Source organism: Pseudopipra pipra, chromosome 20, assembly GCF_036250125.1.
Source record: "Pseudopipra pipra isolate bDixPip1 chromosome 20, bDixPip1.hap1, whole genome shotgun sequence".
In the NCBI taxonomy this organism is placed as follows: domain Eukaryota; kingdom Metazoa; phylum Chordata; class Aves; order Passeriformes; family Pipridae; genus Pseudopipra; species Pseudopipra pipra.
In genome coordinates this window covers 1,704,970-1,724,050 of record NC_087568.1, presented here as the reverse complement: position 1 = coordinate 1,724,050, position 19,081 = coordinate 1,704,970, and the positions used below count along the sequence as shown (strand labels likewise).

At 56.2% G+C, this 19,081-nt stretch overlaps 2 protein-coding genes across 2 annotated transcripts; one reads left to right on the top strand and one right to left on the bottom strand.

Moving 5' to 3' along the window:
• Positions 1-522: 522 nt before the first annotated feature.
• Positions 523-11,885, top strand: PTGS1 (prostaglandin-endoperoxide synthase 1). The gene is made up of 11 exons (XM_064676601.1): positions 523-668; positions 5,975-6,091; positions 6,249-6,389; positions 7,132-7,275; positions 7,584-7,765; positions 7,846-7,929; positions 8,240-8,486; positions 9,053-9,339; positions 10,052-10,199; positions 10,476-10,851; positions 10,929-11,885. The coding sequence occupies exons 1-10, from the start codon at positions 563-565 to the stop codon at positions 10,829-10,831; spliced, it is 1,812 nt and encodes a 603-aa protein (XP_064532671.1). The 5' UTR covers positions 523-562; the 3' UTR covers positions 10,832-10,851; positions 10,929-11,885.
• Positions 11,886-14,536: 2,651 nt separating this feature from the next.
• PDCL (phosducin like) lies at positions 14,537-19,081 on the bottom strand. Its single transcript, XM_064676600.1, has 5 exons — positions 18,974-19,081; positions 18,583-18,626; positions 17,945-18,131; positions 17,142-17,323; positions 14,537-16,270 (listed from the first exon to the last, which is right to left on the bottom strand). Exons 3-5 carry the CDS (start codon positions 18,123-18,125, stop codon positions 15,719-15,721), a joined length of 915 nt encoding a protein of 304 aa, XP_064532670.1. The 5' UTR covers positions 18,126-18,131; positions 18,583-18,626; positions 18,974-19,081; the 3' UTR covers positions 14,537-15,718.

Below are 19,081 nucleotides of genomic sequence, written 5' to 3'. Positions count from 1 at the left end.
ATCCTGTCCCTGCTGCCAGGGGCTGGCGCTGGGAACAAAGCATCCAGGCAGGAAACACCCGGCGATGGTTTCACCGATAAACTCAGCTTTTCTGGCCACCGGCGGCTGAGGGCAGCCTGGCTCCTGGCACGACCGGGCGGCGCTGCCAGGGCAGCCTCTTGTGGCCACTCGGAGGAGTTGAGCCGGGCCCGGGGGATCAGGGGATGGGCATGGGGTCCCGGGGGACCTAGGGATCAGGGTTTGGTAATGGGGACGCAGGGGGACGTGGGAACAAGGGCGTGGGAATGCAGGGGCATGTGTGTACCAGAAGCTGGGTATGGAGATGCTCAGGGAGGGCAATGGGGGGACTTGGGGCTCCTGGGGGACCTCGGGGCACGGTTGGGGGGGGCACGGGTGGCCGCCGCAACCGGGGGGCGGGCGGTTGGGGCAGCCCCCCGGCGGGCCAGGCTGTCGGAGGCGGCCCCGTCCCGTCCCGTCGGGGGCGGGAGGCGGCGCGGCGGGGGCGGGGGCGGCGGGGCCGGGCCGGGCGCGACGGCGGGACGCGGCGGAGCTGCCTCTCGCCATGGGCGGTGGGTGCCGGGCCCCCCCGGCCGCGGGGCTGCGGCTGCTGCTCGCCCACGCCGTGCTGCTGCTCTGCGCCGCCGGGAGCGCCGCCGGCACCGGCTCCGGTACGCGGGGCGGCACCGCACCGGGAGGGAGGGAGGGAGGCGCGGGGAAGTCCGTACCGGTGGAGCTGCGACATCCCGCACCGGGGGGGATCCGGCCCCGGGGGATGCGGGGGGATCTAGTCCCGCAGGATCCAGTACTGGGGGTCCCGGGGACGCGGGGCGGGCGCTGCGGGACGGGGCCGCGCTCCGGCGGGTCCCGGGAGAGATCGCACCCGTAGCCCAGGGCTGGTCCTCGCCCGCCGGTGCCCGCGGGGCTGCGAGCAGGAGCCCCGAGCGGAGGGCAGGTAGGGTGGGCAGGGGCGGCTGGCGGGACCCCCCGCCCGGCTCAGGGTGCCCGCAGCGCCCGGAGCTGCAGGATTTGGCCCGTCACGCGTGGCTGGGAGCAAAACCGCCCGGGTAGAACAAACTTCCCCTCCACCTCCCGCAGCGGCCGCGCAGAGACCACACGCAGGGCCCGGAGGAGACATCGCTGGCCCGGGGCAGCCGGGGACGCACGACAGGGCTGGACCCTGGCCAAGACCGTGGCCACCCCGGGGCAGGCCCGCCACCGGGCTGAGGGACAGCAGCCGGCGGGTCCCTGCAGCCCTCCAGCCGGGACGGGGCTTCTCGAAAGAAAGGGGGACAATATCCATGCATGCTGGCAGTCAGGGCCTTTCCTGCTGTCCCCAAACGCACACCAGGTGAAACTGCAGCTGGGGGTGAGGATGCAGGGCTGGGAGCAGCAGGGATGGCTCCGGTGCCCCGAGCCATCCTTTGGTTCCCATGCCCATGTGCTGCAGAAGTTCACCATGTGCTGGCATGGCCACACTGGGCTCAGGTTGCCCACCTCAGGTGCACTCAGGGATGTCCAGGAGTAATGCTGCTTGTGGCAGGCACCCACGGAGCATGCTGTTAAACAAAACCCTTTCTTGAATCCCATTAGCTCCATCCCCAGCCCCTACAGTGCAGATTCCCCCAGGTCCTTAGCAGGGGTATTGACTCCAGTTCCTCTTCTGTGAAAAGATCTTCCTCCCTGGAGAAAAACGCCATCCCAGTGTGGAGCTTGAGGCACTGCTCAGATTTTACAGTTCCTTGCTAAAGGAAAGTTCTCAGCAAAACCAGCCCAGGCCCATGGGCTGCATCTCTCGAGGGACTCTGGTCGCCTGTGTTCAAATGGTGCTGATGGTGACCCTGTGTCCAGCACCCTGCCAGGGTCTACCCTCTGTGCTGGAGCAGCTGGTCCTGTGCAAAAGCAGTGATCCAGAGGGGCAGACTTCCCTGTTTTGGCAGCAAATGTGTCCAAAAGCGGAACATGACCCGGAGCTGCAGTGCTTAGAGGCCCTATGGCCATGGCCATGCAGAGGGGAGGCCGTGTCAGCTCTGCAGGAGACTCCAGGAGTCCACCCAGCAGGAGGTGGCAGGTCCAGCTGCTGGGGACAGCAGGGCTGGGTGATGCCAGTGTGGCCAAGCCACCCTGCAAAACCTCTGGCTTCTCAACCTCAGGCACAGGGGCAGAGCAGGAGCTGCAGGAGCCAGTGCTGGAGGAGGGGGCCGGTGCTGGGGAGGTGGCAGTCACCCCACTGAGGGGCACATTGGGCACATCTGTTGAAAGGAGTAACCCCATGGGATGGACCCGCCTGTCATCTGCTGAGCTGGACCGCAGGGACAGGCAAGGGACAGCCTCTGTGTGGCTCTTCCTCTCGCTTGGCCATCCCTCTGCATGGCTCTCATCTTCCCAAGAAGCCCCTCTGGGGATTGAGGACATCTGGGACCAGCACCTGTGTTTTCTGCTTGGCACAGGACAATGGCCTAGGGACACACTGGAGACCCACGTGCCTGAAGCAGCTGGGACAGATGCAGGCTGGAATGATGCAGCCCTGGAGCTGACTGCTGCACACCAGGATCAAAGCAAGTTTGACTACTTGGAGGAAAAAAAATACCTGGGATACATGAAAGGATGTCTCTCTTCCAAGCCTTAATTAGGGAGGGAGATATCTGATTGAGAAATTAGGGGAACTGCACCGTGCCCTGAGGTGCTGTCCGTAGAGTGTCTGGGCTCTGCTCCTCCCCAGCCTTGTGCCAGGAGGACCACAGCCCTAATCTAGCCCTTGGATCTGCTCTCCAAGACCAAATAACAGGATGTTGGGCTGAGGCTGGGATCTCCTGCTCACTTGGTGTTTGCTGCTCAGAGCTCTCCTCTTGACTTCTTGCTGGCTGCACCTTGGCTCTGAGCCACAGTGTTTGTTCTCTGTAGACTTTTCCTCTGGCTGAGTGGAGCCAGGCTGCTCCCATGGTGTTTTTCAGTTTTCCCTGCAGATATTGCCCTTGGCAGCTGGCTTGCCTTCAGGGGTGAAGTTTTGTACAAGTGTTTTTGCAAAGTAAACCTGACTGTCCTCTCCACAGCCATTCCACAGTTCAGCTGCGTCACTGCTGCCAAAGAGGAGCTGGGGCAGCACCCCAACATCAGCATCTACCTGAGCCCCAACCACAGGCCAGGTCTGGCATGGACCCTCCTGTCTGAGGGCAGTTGGGGATCTCTGGCAGAGCCTCTCTGGATTCATGCCTGTTTGCATAGCCCGTGGTCTGCGCCTCCTCCCAGCACATCCCCTCTGCAGCCGGGCTCCTGGAGCGTCACCCCGGGCTGCAGAGGGGAGGCAGCTGCCACACCGAGAGCCCTGGGGCTGCCACCCCTCCAGCCTGCCCCAGCCCATCCTCAGGGCCAACAGCCCTGCTCAGGTGCAGGGGGAGGATGGCTGAGCCCACGTGGTGCACAGCTGCGGCCCTGGCACGCTGTTCCTGCTGCTAACGGTGCTGCCAGAAGTGGATGCAGATGACGATCTGGCTGTGGTGCGTGTGCTGTGAGCGGTTCGTGGGCCTGAGAAAAACCTTGCTGGATGAGGAAAAACAAGTGCGTGAGCCTTTCATCATCCCCCGAGCCTGTGGCCGCGGGGCCATGTCCCATCGAGCAAGCCTGGCTCCATCCCGGCCATGATTCACCCCAAGTTGCTTTGGCTGCGGTTTGCAGAGCGGATGTTGTCCCCGAAATCTGGCATTTTTCAGCGGTGATGGAGCGTGTTCACCAGCTCTGCCGTCACGGAGGGGCCGTGCTCCACACAGAGACTGGCAGCAGCTTTCCCCATACCTGGAGCCTCCTGGCAGGGCCGGCGCAGGATTCCTGGCCGGGGTGGGGAGAGGCGGGAGCTGCTGCGGGAGGGAGGCTCCAGAAGGACGTGAGGGGGTTGCTGTCGCGGGCCAGGACACGCTCCATCCATCCCCTTCCCACCCTTCTGGCTGGAACATGCTGTTCCCACCCCACCTCCGGGACCCCGCGGCACTGACACTGCGCTGAACCGTGGGAGGAGGCGGCTCGGCCAAGCCCGGCATGCGGCCAAACCCACCTCGGAGGAGGGCTCGGCACGACCTGCCATCGAGCCCCGCACCGGGGAGATCCCCGGCAGGATGAACTTCTCCTGACTCCCCATATCAGCTGGAGAGACAGGGCACAACACGACCTGCTCCGCCAGAGCCTGCGGCCTGGAGCATCCTCCCAGCCCTGTGGCCTGGAGCATCCTCCCAGCCCTGCGGCCGCGGCACCTGTGGCAGCCCTGCAGCCCTGCAGGTTGCACGGGGCACGTCGAGGTTGCTCCTTGGGATGTTTGCAGGGTCTGCAGCAGAGCCATGTGCGAGGTACCAGCATGGGAATATCCTGAAGGATGCTGCAGATGCACTGCAACACCTCCCCCTTTCCAAAAATTCCCATCTTGCAAAAATCTGAACGGGTGGTCTGACCTTAATTTGTCTGAGATAAATAAGATCCTGCCTGCTGCCTCCCGTCTGGAGACATGAAAAGATCCAAGATGAAAGGGAGCCTGATGGAAGTGCTGGGAGCTGAGCACGTCTTTGCAAGCCGGCCCCTGTGCTGTGAGGGATTTGGGGCCACAGGGCTGAGCACAGCCCAGCAGAGCTGCTGGCTGAGCCCTGGGCTCCCAGGCAGCCCCTGCCCTGCCCCGAGCGTGTGGCTGCTGGAAGATTGAGCAATGTCACAAAATTAGCTTTATTTTTTAAAGATGTTAATTTTTAGCTTCAATTTCCTATGGAAAAAATGAGGTTTCTGTTCTGCATGCCCATACCTCCACCCCCTCCACCCCAGTGCTGGAACCTGTTCCCAAACTCCCAAAGAGTCTGAACCAGGTCTGGCAGGGGCCTGGTGAGCTCATGGACTATGCAGAGCAGCTGATGGACCCAGGAGACCTTCCTTCATCATCCAGGACACGATGGGCACACTGGGAGTGGCTCTTGGTCTTTTGTGGCACTCAGGGCGTGCTGCCCATCCTCCCCATTCCCCCAGCCAGTGGCTCTGGAGCTGCACACTGTGTTGGTGACACTCGTGTCCCCGAGTGCTGTGTATCCTGGTGGGGCTGGTGACCTCTGATGTGCTACAACACACTCAGCCACTTGGCTCTATGCACTTCTATCCTCCTGGCACAAAGGCTCCATCCTGGGTCTGTGGGAACCAACCCACCTCAGTGAGGCTGAGGATGCCACCAGTGAGGCTTTCAGGAGGCAGCTGTGGCAGAGGACATCCCAATTTCCACAGCATACCCTGGGCTGATGGAAGGCAGAGGGGTCTCCAGCCACCCCAGATTGTGTTGCTCTTTCTCCCCTGAGTTTTGCTGCTCTTGAAGGAGCTGTGGATGGTGGAGTTACAAGGACCTGCCTGCTCCAGGATGGATCAGAGGAGCTTGGCATGGATAGTGCCGAGCGCTGCCCCAGCGCAGGAGCTGCTCTGTGCCGGGGGGATCTCCCTGTCCCACGGGATCCTGCCGCCCTGGGACGGGCGGGAAGGGGCCCTTATCTCGTGTCTGCAGGCCGGGCACGAAGGTGGTGGAGGAAGGGCCGGGCGGGAGCCGGGAGTGAGGCCGGCGAGGCCCCTTCCATCCGCTCGGGGCGGAGGGGCCGCCTGCCAAAGCAAACCCTGCCCTGACAATGGTCGCTGTGGTGAACAGGGGTGTGTTTGCACGGCTTTATCCCTGCTGGGGCTCTAGGGGCACTGCAGCCCCCCAGGCACGAAGGTACAGCCCCGGGTGTGCAGGAGACTCCCGTGACAGGCAGCGCTGGGCTCCTGCAGCACGTTGTTGACACCAGAGCTGGGGGCTGGGCTCATGGAGGTGGCTGCACTAAAGCACCTCGTCTCCTGAGCTGCACCCAGCCCGGCTGGGTCCGAGGCGGTGTCTCTCTGTGAGGAGCAGGGAGCCACTGGATGCTGTGACAGGGTGGCTGGATGGTGATCTCTGTCTCTCTGTCTCTCTCTCTCTCTCTCCCTGCAGTGAATCCCTGTTGCTATTTCCCCTGCCTGCACCAAGGGGTGTGTGTGAGGGTCGGTCTGGCAGAATACGAGTGTGACTGCACCAGGACGGGATACTATGGGGTCAACTGCACCTCCCGTAAGTCCCCGTGGCCCAGATCTGGCACTGCTGGATCCCAGGGCAGCTCACTGTGCCCACAGCACTGCTCTCACCAACAGCAATGGTGTGGGTGGACCGGGGCTGTTAGTGGGCTTCATTAGTGGGGTGAGTGATTTGCCTGGTCTGTCTCCACCAGCTGAGTTCTGGACGCGCCTCCACAACCTGCTGAAGCCCAGTCCTGCCTTCTACCACTTCATCCTGACCCACTTCAAGTGGTTTTGGGACATTATCAACAGAACCTTCATCAGGGACACGCTCATGAGGCTCGTGCTGACAGGTGAGGGGTTGGAGAGGGTCTGGGGGTTCATCAGGACTCGAGGATGCCCCAGCACGGGCAGAGGTGTGGGTGGGGATGGCACGGCTGCAGTGATGCTGAGCAGCTCCTGTGGGCACGGTGGGCATCAGGCTGGAGTCACCTCACCAGGAGAGCCAGGGCATTGTCACCCTGTCACTCCATCATGCTGTCACACTGTCACTCAGCCCAGGGGGGCTGCCTGGACAGGCAGTGCTGGGGCTCAGGGGGTCCCCAGCCCTGTGCTGGGCTGCCAGCCAGCTGGAAAACACGAGCAGCTCTTGGCATGCTGCACTCCCCAGGCCAAGGGGCTCTCGTGCAGCTGCATGGAAAGCAGCCTGTGCAAATATGGCCTTTGTTACTCATGTCCCCACATTCATCACTTTGCATAAATATTTAGGTTCCAGCTCTTGGAGCCGTAGGGACACACTCGCAAGGCTCTGGCTGTTGGTTTCACCATTTCTATGGGTTTGTCATCTCATTCATCATCCAAAAATCCACTTAAAGCATTAGCACGGGCCCTCCTTTTCCCTGGGGAATTGCAGCCTTTAAAAGGCTCGGAGCAAATCCCAGGACGCCCTCGTGCCTCCGCTGCTGGTACCTTCCTGGTTTTTGGGGTGTCAGGGGAGGGCATCTGGCAGCACAGAGCGGGTGGGCAGGGGCCAGGGCAGAGGCTGTGGGGTGCTGCCCCACACCCCACAGTGGTGATCCCCCTCTCTCCTTTCAGTTCGTGCCAATCTCATCCCCAGCCCCCCCACTTTCAACTCCGACTACGGCTACATCAGCTGGGAGGCCTATGCCAACGTCAGCTACTACACCCGCGTCCTCCCGCCCGTGCCCGACGACTGCCCCACGCCCATGGGCACCAAAGGTATGCGCTGGCCTGGGGAACTGGCACCCTGAGGGTTTCCTACCCACCCATGGCCGAGCTTTCACTGCCGTGGACACATCTGCAAGGCACCACTGGCAGTGCCACGTCCTATCACTGTCCTGCCCAGGCTGGCCCTGTGGCAGGAGGAGCTTGATGGCATCTGAAACGTTGCTGGGACAGCTCAGGGCATGTCACAGCCTGTGTGAGAGGGCTGTGTCTCTGCAGACACCACCAGCAGCCCTGCAGACAGCACTGGTACCCAGCCAGGCCAACACTGGGCATCTGCCCTCAACCTCCATCCTTCACAGGGAAGCAGCAGCTCCCCGATCCCCAGCTCCTGGCAGAGAGGTTCCTGCTGCGGCAGAAGTTCGAGGCTGATCCCCGAGGCACCAACATGATGTTTGCCTTCTTCGCCCAGCACTTCACCCACCAGTTCTTCAAGACGTCTGGGAAGATGGGCCGTGGCTTCACCAAGGCGCTGGGGCACGGGGTGAGGGGATGTGGGAGGGAGGAGGGTGACGGGGCACAGGTGCCTCTCGGAGCAGCCTTGATGCCCTGCTCCCTCCTCAGGTGGACCTGGGACATCTCTACGGGGACAACCTGCAGCGGCAGCACCAGCTGCGACTCTTCAGGGACGGGAAACTGAAATTCCAGGTACCACCCAGCATGGCTGAAACGTGACCCAGGGCTGTGACCCAGGGCTGTTTGAAGCCCATGTCCCTCTGGCAGCTCCTGGGAGACCCCAGCCCTGACGCCCCATGTGGCTGCTGGCTGGGGGACAAACTTTGGGGTGTTACAGGTGTTCTGCAGTTGGGACTGTATGAGGAGCTGTTCCCATCCCACTCACTTCTTGCAGGGGAGCAGACATGGTGCCCTTAGGGAGGCAGCTCCTGGCTGGGCAAGCTTTCACCGGAGTGTTTTTCTCCCCTCTGCCCTTTCTCCCACCTCGTTCTTGTGTCCCCAGGTGGTGGATGGGGAGGTGTACCCCCCCGTGGTCACCGACGCTCCCGTTCACATGGTGTACCCGTCTGCCGTGCCCAAGGAGCAGCAGCTGGCCATGGGGCAGGAGGTGTTCGGGCTGCTGCCGGGGCTGTGCATGTATGGGACGCTCTGGCTGCGCGAGCACAACCGCGTGTGCGACGTGCTCAGGCGGGAACACCCCACCTGGGACGACGAGCAGCTCTTCCAGACGGCGCGGCTCATCCTCATCGGTGAGGGACGGCACTGCCACGGGCACGGGCACCACGGAGCTCTGTGTCCCACCTCCCTGGGCAAGCCCCAAGGCCCCAGTTTTGGCCAGTCTCTGAGGGTGGTGGCCAGGCTGCCTTGAGAAGTTCCTCCGGCATCCTTCTGGAGATCATTGACTTTGGCCCATTTAGCAAAAAGTTGGGTTTGGTCCATCAAAAATACTGATTTTTAAAAATTTTGTCATAATTTTGAATGATTTCTTTTAAACTTCCATTATAAATTTGCTTTTCATGTGTCATGAAAAGTCACTGCTGATCAAAATCCATAAAAAAGCCATGTCGCCACAGTATCTTTTAAAAATATATCCAGGTCAGCTCCCTCAGGAACCTTTCAGTTTTGTTAGACTGACCTTTGCTACTGAAGAACTAATTCACTGAAATATTCCCAACCAGCTCAACGAGCCCATAGTCAGAAGGGTCCCAGGAGGTGCTGGGTGCTGGGACGTGCTGCCATAGCACATGGGTAACATCTCAGGGTACAGAGCTGGTGGCTCCTGCTGCCACCAGCTGCTTCTTTTGTTCCTGCCCAGGGGAGACCATCAAGATCGTTGTTGAAGACTATGTCCAGCACCTCAGTGGGTACTACCTGAGCCTCAAGTTCGACCCTGAGCTGCTGTTTGGGTCACAGTTCCAGTACCGGAATCGCATCGCGGTGGAGTTCAACCAGCTCTACCACTGGCACGGGCTGATGCCCGACTCCTTCGTCATCCAGGGGGAAGAGTACAGCTACCAGCAGTTCCTCTACAACACCTCCATGCTCATGGACTACGGCGTGGAGGCACTGGTGGAGTCCTTCTCCAAGCAGGTAGCAGGAAGGGTAAGGACCTGCTCTCCCCTCCCTGGCAGTGCTGGGCTGTGACACCCCACAGGGACACTCGTGGTGCCCTGGAGGCGGTGCGACCGTCCCCGTTTGGCAGTGGGACACACACAGAGTCTGCCCAGGGCAGCACCTGATGAGCACATCAGGAGTCCTCCCCACGAGCACCGAGGCAAGGCTGGCCCTGGCAGCGCCGGTTGCTGCTCTTGGTGCTCTGTAGTAAACATCCCGGTGATGGACAGCCCGGAGCCTGAGGAAGGGGCGATCTCCCGGCCCGGAGCAACTGGGAGTGGAGCAGCTTGTCTGGCACTGTTCTTTGCTGCCATCGCATGGATGTTTTCTTCCAAGCCGCTGTGTCTCCATTCCTGACCCTCTTTTCTTGTGCAAAGCAGCGGGGCTGAGGCTGAGGCTCTGTCGGTGTCCCGATTCTCCCTGCAACTCCAGCCCTCTGTAACCTCTCTCCTCTTCCCAGGTCACTGGGTCCATCCAGGGCTTCTCCCACAGCATTCCCTGCCCTGGGAACAGGGCTGACTTACCCAAGCTGCTCTATAGCTGTTTTTTGCACTGTCCAGTGGTTCCCCCTCTTCTTCCTGCTGCAATGATGTGCTGCTCTCCATGACACATGGATAGTTTAGTGGGTGGCTCTCCTGGAGCGGATGCTGGTGCTGCCTTGTGCCTCACATGTGCTCCCCCTTGTGTTCTTGCCCTCCAGATCGGTGGGGGACAGACCATCAATGCCAATGTCTTGCATGTGGCCATTGGGGTCATCAAGGAATCCCGGCAGCTGAGGCTACAGCCCTTCAACGAGTATCGGAAGAGGTTTGGCATGAAGCCCTACAAGTCCTTCCAGGAGCTGACAGGTAGGGCTGAAGTGCTGCCTGGGGCTTTGCTGGGGCAGGGCAGGTGCCCTGTGCCCACAGGTGGGTACGAGACCACGAGCTGTCCCACTGCCACCGGGCTTTCCCTGCAGAGCAGCCGCTCCTGCCCATCCCAGCCTTGCCTGGGCGTGGCCCTCGCAGTGGGGCAGACTGGGCTGATGCCCAGTTTGCAGGGGTCCTTCCTCCTGTGGGCTGGATGACTGGTCCTTGCCAGGCTTGATTCCCTTGCTAAAGCACTCTGACGTTCCCTTGGGGCAGGAGAGGAAGAGAAGGCTGCGGAGCTGGAAGAGCTGTACGGAGACATTGATGCTCTGGAGTTTTATCCAGGCTTGCTGCTCGAGAAACCTCAACCCAATGGCATTTTTGGGGAAAGCATGGTGGAGATTGGAGCTCCATTTTCCCTGAAGGGGCTTTTTGGAAATCCCATCTGCTCCCCAGAGTACTGGAAACCCAGTACATTTGGTGGAGCCACTGGCTTTGAGATAGTGAAGACGGCGTCGCTCAAGAAGCTCGTGTGCCTCAACGTGAAGAGGTGCCCGTACGTGGCATTCCACGTGCCAGATGCTGTGGAACACGGCAGCCCTCGGGCTGGGGGACCATCTACAGAGCTCTAGCACCAGGATGACCCGCCCAGGTAGGGACTGTCCTTGCCCAGGCACCAGCTGAGCTGAGCTCCCGGCCTGGCGCTGAGTATCCCGTTCCTTCCTGCAGGGAACGGTGGGGACACAGGGACCTGCCCAGCCCTGTGCCGAGCAGGAGCAGGACAGGAGATGGTCCCATCCTGGATGTCCTCCACGCCAGCCATCGAGGAGAGGCTGCTCCCAGCTCTCTGAAAAGCTGGAGTGCCTCGGGAGTGTGGCTGCCCTGCTGTCCTCAGCAGACTCACATCTCTTGCCAGTGAATACCCTGCACAAAGCCAGCTTTGGGGTTCCCCAGGGGATGCTCTGGACTCCCCTGTGCTTCATCACCCTCCATCCCTGCTGCCTCCCAGCACCAGGCCACCAGCAGCCACTCTTCCACAGGGCCTCCCCACTCAGGACAGAGGAGTGCAGAGCCCTCACACTCCTCCCTCCTCTGCTGCACCTGGTTACGTGATGAGCTCCCTGATGGACAGGAAGGACACGGTGTAGGTGTTCCTGCTGCCCCAGCAGTGGCTGAGCTTGCAGTAGGAACCTGCCCTACTCTGCTTCTCCTGCATCCTCTGGACCGTCCACCCCAGCCTGTCCAGCACAGGGGCACAGCCGGGACACAGCCGGGAGAAGAAACCAAAGCAGTGTCTCTCCTGGAGGAGACCAGGGGAGAAGCATCAGATCGGACCTCCCAGACCTCCTGTGCCTCCAACACGCTGGCTTGGACCCTGGCACGTGCTGCTGGCTGCCCACCCGGGGCTGCTCGGAGCGAGATGCTGCCTCTGTGCACACCCAGCGATGGAGTCCCTTCCATCCCACCGTCATCCCACTTCCCTGCACTAACAGCCCAGCAAACACATCCTCACAGCACACAGAGCCTGCTGCTGTCCTGCTCCCTGCACGCAGACATCAGCCCTCGCCCAGCCCAGCCACGTGTTGCTGGCAGCCACTGTCACTGGCCTTGATCCCCATCAGATCCCAGGTCACCTCCAGGAAAACGGACATTTAAAGTAATAAATGATTTTAAAAACTCCTCTCACTTCTGGCTGTGCCAGGTCATTGCCGACTGCACATGAGGAATAAACGGAGTGAGCACCCTCCTTAGGAGATGCTTCTGTGGGGGTCTCTGAGCCCAAGTGTCCCCCACAGGTTTGAGCCACACTGCCCTCCAGCCACCCCCAGCCCTGCGCTGTCCTGATGCCACAGTTCAGGGTGTTTGGGTGATGGTCTCAGGCACGTGGTGGGATTGCTGGGATTGTCCCGTGCAGGGCCAGCAGTTGGACTTTGATGATCTCTGTGGGTCCCTTCCAAGTCAGGGTGTTCTGTGATTCTGTGGTGACACAGCACAAGGGCTTCTCGCTTCTTGCTCTCTTTAACCTTTCAGAAATGAGATAGTTTTACCAGGATACCATCTGAATTTTAGTTTCCTGACAGGACATGGGGAGGCAGAGAGGCTGACACAACCCACGAGGGCACAGTGGGCAGGTTCACCTGCTGTGTGCTCACCTGGGCTGGCCCTGCCCTGCCTGTGCCCTGCCCAGTCCTGGCACACAGAGACCCCAGTCCTGCTGCTTCCTCTCTGTCGTACAGGAGTGCTGAGCACCAAGCCAAGAGGAGGACACAGCCCCTTCCCACCCACACTGGATCCACCAGACGTGTGTGTGACCACCCTTCCCGAGCTGCTCCAGCCCCCAGCATCCCTCCCCGGCTGGAGACAGGCACGAGCTGGGCTGGTGTCAGTTAGACCACAAACATCCTGGGTTTGTTTGTGGCTATCACTGGCTGCCAGTGCTGCTTTGGGACCAACTGATAAGTGAGGAGAGCCCCTCAGGCACATGGGGAGCCTGGATGCTCTGCCACTAAGGAGGAACATTTCATGGGAACTCAGCTGAGCCAACACTGGCAAACCTGACACCTCTTCCAGCTGTGCCCCCAGTCCAGGACAGTGAAGCATCTCCCTCCTGCTGGCAGGGAAAGCTTTGAAATTGTTTCTTTGTAGGACCAACATGTACCATTCTCAGGCACAGCATCCAATACACTATTGAAATCTTCTCCAGGAGCCCAGGGACCCACAGCCCTGCACAGAGCTTCCCCCAGCCCAGCACTGCTGAGCCCTTGTGTTTTCTTCACTGCTTTTCCAGCCATGGCAGCTTGCAGAAATCACTCACATCCTCACCAGCTTGTCCATCACAACGTGCAGCCACATCCAAGGCAGGAGCCAGTGGTTTGTATCCATGGTGTTGTCTGTCAGCATCACTCAACCCCGGCAAGGGCTCCCTGTGCCCCCACATCCTCCTGTGTGCTCTGGGGTCTGCCACACATACCCTCTGTGTGAGCTCTGGGTAAACACAGCTCTTAGGACATCCTCTGAATTTTTAAACAAGTCTTCAGCAGCTTGCCAGCACCTGGAAGGATGTGGACAGAAGGATGGGGCTGCCTGGGTTTGTGCAGCAACAATGAAAACATCCATCTGGGGCTGTGTGGCCTCCAAGGCGATGATTCACTGAGCAGGGGGTGAACGGTCCAAAGGCTGAATGGAAAAGCTTTTTATCCCCTTGGAGGGAGTCGCTGGACTCCCCCAGTCTGCCCCAGCAGGCCTCTCTGTGCTGTGAGCCAGGTCAGTGACTGCATGGGAAACCTTGTGTGGACTTTCAGCAAGGGTGTATTTTGAACATTTTACAAAGATGAGAGGCCAAAAAAGATCAGTAAAAGCTTTTCTTTGCTAAATCTTGCACCCAGGCTGGCACCACGATCGAATGCCACGTTAAGCTCATCCCGGGGTTTCGTTCCTGCCCTTGCCAAGCAGCTGTCCATGATTCCTTGTGCACTCACACTCTGTGCCCAAATTCTGTTTGTGCTGGAACACAATTACCCGTGAGCAGCCCCAGGTGATCCCACGCTCCCCTCCCACAGTTACAGCTGCCTGTGAAACCCGTCATTCCCCGCGGCCTCCCTGCCATGAGCTGCTTTTTCCAAAACAGAACATCTCCCAGAGGCAACACAACCTACCTGGCAAGTGTTTTTTCCAACTCCTATTTATAGAACTTCTTGAAGATTTAGCTTCAAGAACAGGCAAAAGCAGCAGCAGCTTTTTTTCTCAGCTCAGCCCCCTCACTGCCATGTGACGTGCTCACAAATGAGCAGCAGGATTGTAGCACAGCTTCTCTCCCCTATATTCTTCCAGATCAAAGAGCAGTTGGATTCAGACCATTTTTCTTCTCCTTTTTGCTATCAGCACTGCAAACCACCTCTCCCATACCTGAGCACAGGAGGCTCCTCACCAGGAGTCACCTTGCTCCAGGCCCTGGGACACGGAGCAGCAGGAGAGGGTCTGATCCTGTCACAGTTTTGCTGCCATAGGGGTAAAAAAAAATAATCACTTTATAAAAATAGAACTTCAAAGCAACTCAAGCAGTCAGCTCTCCCCTGACCCCCTCTCCAAGCCAGGTTTTATGATGATGCTGAAATGCACAACAGACTTCACTGAATCTCATCCTGGATATAAGTTACAGCTACTCTGACTTTTTCCTGAAGTGTGCTGATACCCACACTCAGTGATTTAATTTCATATAACTTACATGGGGATTTTTTTCTGCAATTCTGAGATGAAAAGAAATAATCTCTCAGCACACTTAAAAACCTGGATTTCTGCCAGTTTCCTTAAAACAGCTACAATTTGTGCCAATTCAGTCATTTTTAATTACAGATTATTTATTTTTCTGCTCGTATTACTTTTAAAAACACAGTTCAAATAGACACAGTTACAAATTCTCCTTTTTCTAGCCCAAGAGCCATTCTTATTAAGATCCTACAATGATCCACAGACACATTTGCATTTCTTCCTGGTGTTCCAAAGTGCTTTACATAAAAATTGCAAGTAAATTTCATCATTAAACACAGCATTACACTGGGTCCTATATTTAAGTAATGACAGTCTACTTTTTACTACTGAAGGCAGACAGAAATGAACTTTAGCACTGATTTAGTAATTTTAGGGAGAGATGAAATTCTGAGGTTATTTAAGTCCTAATTCTGCATTTTGCCAACAAAATTCTTGCTGCTGCTCAGCACACACGTTGGAGCTCTTTGTAACAGTCTCTCTGAAGAGCCAGAGCTCATTTTCTGATGGAGTGACTACTGTGAACTCTAAGGACGAGTATTTTAAAACCCAAGAACATATTAAAAGCTGTAATTGCAAGATTTTCTCATTTAAGTCTCAGGGAAGGTTAAAGAAAGAAGAACTCTCTCCATCTGAAAAGCAATTTTCAGGATGAAGTCAGGGGATGTCGTTATTTTTAAGTGAGAAAGGAACAAATATTTGAGGCCAAGTGTTAGAACAAGGTACTTCCAAGAAGGAGACTGCAAATTGGCAGATGGGACCTTGCACTGTTAACTGGTAGCAGTTCAGCACCAGGTTATTAAGTCTTGAATTTTAAAAACTCCTCTATTTGCAGTCTCAGTTCTTGTCTTAGGGAGTTGGTGACCACATCTTGATCCAACTGGTATTTATATTACACTGGTTCAGGAAACCTGTAGGGACACTGACCACACACTGCTGATCTGAGAACAAAACGTTTAAAATAGATTTGGAGAAGGGAGATGACAACACACAACTTCCTAAACTTACTGAATCATGTTAAAACTTCATGGTAAGTAAAACACATTTGAATTGCATAGAAATGAGACTGTTTCAGCTGTACTTTACTGAATTAAGAAAATGAGAAAATGCTAGGAATTCCTTATGTTATTTTTAACAAGTCAAAGTGCAGGAGGGGGAGGAACACAAACCCACGCTATGGAAGGGAGAGAACAATCCCTAGCACAGAACATCCCACAGCACAGCTACACCTACGGGCCCTCGGCGTCAGCGCCTCAGTCTATTTCCAGATCACTGTCCTCACTGGAACATGCAGAAGGGTTATGTATAGAAGTCAGGAGCAGCAGGTCTTTTTCTGGCAGCAAACCACATTCCTGCAGAAAAGCCTCCAGGTCTACAGCAAAGAAATCTTCCCCGAGCTGGTCGGTGATGCGCACGAAGTTGCCGATGAGCTCCCCGGCCTTGTAGACCAGCAGGGCTGGCAGGGCATTGTTGGTGAAGCGGGTGCTGGCCCCGATGAGGGAACTCTTCACTCTGCAAAACTTCACCGTGGGGTACTCGGCAGCCAGGCAGATCATGCAGCCGTTCAGGGACTCGGCGCCAGGGATATCATCTTCATAAATATGGATCATGATCAGGGTGCTCTTGTGCTCTTTGTCCACCGTGTCCAAAAATGCTTCTCCGCTGGTGATCTCAAAGACCTGCTTGAACTGCTGCCCACTGTACAGCTGCTGCCTCATCTCCTCCATCCTCTGCTTCCTGTAGCGCTGCAGGAACTCCTCGTCGTCCTCGTCGTTGTGGATCATGTTGTACTCCTGTAAAGTCATCTAAGAACACACACAGAGATACGTGAAAACGATCTGCACCACGATGTGGGTCACTTATGTAATGAGAATGTAAATCAAGAGGATTAATGTGGGTCACTCATCTGTAATAACAGCAAAGTGCAACCCATGCAAGGCTCAAGCACCCTCTGTATTACACTCCATTCTGAGCTAATTAGAAACCATGTCCAGTGGGAACAGTGATTTCAGCCCTGGGCATTCCAGTTTCCACAAGCTGCACTAATAGCACAAGTGGCTGCTCTGTGCTCCCACTTTAATCCAGGTTAATGGTGCTTTCACCAAGCTGGGAGCGCTCATTTGGAAACTGTCCCTGACCTAAGAGGAGCTTCTTCCTCATTTAGCTCTCCAGTTAACATGTGGTGGCACCATCCTGTCTTTAGAACTGCAATGAACAGGATTTTATGCATTTCAGTCTGTTCATCTGCATCACTCAAGGTACAGGAGAGCAAAGCCAATCTGCATCACCTGACAGCAGAAACACTGTCTGCTAACTACTAACTTCTCTGACTAACACTCAGGGTTACTTCACAGCCCAGCTGATTAAAACCACTCTCTACCTCCAATGCCTTCGATCCTTGGAGCTCAAAGTTAAATTCCCAACATCCACTTACTAGATATGGAATCAACGAGGGCTCCTAAGCTCTTGCTTCAGGCAGGGGAGGCAGCATTCATAGGTTTGCTGTACCACTCTCCATGCTAATGAAGTTGACTTATTTGATCAACAGACCAGGGAAATCTGGGAAAAGGGTTTGGACTTCTTTGGTACTGCAGCTAAACCACTTATTTGTCAACACAGTCAAACGAGAATGTTAAACATTTTAAGTGGCACTTTAATTCCTTTGTGCCATGCTACCTTTCCATTGATTTTTTCCTGAAGCTCCTTCTGCTTCTGCTTATCAGCCTCATCATCTAAGTGAGACCTGCAGGTCATGGACAACTTCTTGATGAGCCGCTCCATCTCCCGGCGCTGCTCCTGCCGCTGCTCCGTCTCCAGCTGCTTAAACCTCCTCCAGTCATTGATGACTCCCTTGGGACCTGAGATTAAATGCGTGGGCATTTTGTATAAAAGGGTAACACACTTATATTTATCATCATTTAAAATCAAGTAATAATTTATAAATCAGCAGTAAAACAGTGCTCCTGTTGTAAACTTTTCGTAACCATGCAGAACACTGAAATGGAAGAAGTGATTTGCTATTTGCATGTCCTTGAGTTTGTATCTATTTTTTTTTAGTAAGAAGACTAAAGTTTATCTAACTAGGCTATTCTCATAATTGTTCCACAGATTAGTATCTGTGCCCTTGAAATAGAACCACGAGCCCTCAAGGCTTCCCCTATTGTTAACATGGCTTTCATCAGAACAAAAATAATGATTTATTATCAACCAAATTGTACAAATCAGCCTTGTATCAGCTTTCTATCCAAAGCCTGACTGCTTCAGATAAAATACTGAGGTATCTCAGAGGAGAAATCAAACATTACAATCAAGAACCAGCTATTAAAAATAAGGTTAGACAACAGCCAGGAAACGATCGCTCTCTGACCCAGATATGCAGAACACCAGGAGCTTCATTTCAAAAAATGAATTTTAGAATAACACATGAAATTTCCAACAAACAAAGCATTTACAGAACAAGTCCACTGATAGGATCATACCTGTGTTGACAGTGCTGACATCGGTGCTAACATCGCTGCTGAGCTCCACCTCTCCCACACTTTCAGGAATGTTGCTCTCCCCTTCTTTATCTTCCTTCTCACTGTCCTCATCCTCACCCTCACTACTGCTGTAATAGTACTGGAGCTTCTCACCAAGCAGTTTATCATCTGCAGTAGTCATTATGTCCTAAAAAATAAATTAACAAACCAGAGGATGCAGCTCTGATCAAACACGTGGCGTGAGATACCACCTTAAATGCATCATGATGATCCTTCACTTCCTCAGGGCAGTTTTTAGCCCCAGAACAGTTCACAGGCCACCATCCAACAGCCTTTGGTGGAGTCAGTCCCTTGGGTTAATTCTTAAGTCACAATTTCAAACTCACTTAAATTAAAACCTTTACAAACAGAACTGCTCTGAAGCTCACTAGTGAAAACACCTGACGTGTGTTCTCACTCATGGAGAATTAATTTTCTAACCGAGATTCAGGAGCCTTGTGAGCCTCCCTGGACAGCTCCACCAGCCTGATTCCCAGCTACTGACATTTAAATGCCCACTATTATTTGCATTATTTTAACAATTATTTACATGAGCTGAAAAACTACCAATTTAATTAAGCAAATTAAAACGTCCTGACCTGTATTCCTTTGCAGTCCTTCAGAGAGAAGCTTCTATCAAGACCTGGAAGGAGGAATATTAGCCAGATCAGCTGATTTGGGCTCACACTTCTCTGCAGGGCTCTCCTGCTCGCAGAAGCCAGCCCTGGGCGTGTGTGTGGCACAGACTCCGCTCAGCCCATGGACACAGCAGAGCTCCCGGGAGTTAAACCCAGCTCCAGCCGATCAGAGGGGGCAGATGGCCCGGGATTACCGGGATTACCCAGAGGGGCCGGGCCAGGGGCCGGTGACACCGCGGGCCCCGAGCGAAGCAGCCCCACAGCCCCGCCCGTCCCGGCCGCCCCTCGGACCCAAACCCGGCCGAGCCCCCCCGCTCTCCCCGGGCCCGGCCCGGCCCCGCCATCGCCTCACCCGCTCCCGCCGCCTTCCGGGGCCGCCGCGCGGGGCACGGCGGGAAAGGGGCGGGGACGGGAACGGGAACGGCCCCGGGAACCGCCCCGGGCACGGGAACGGCCCCGG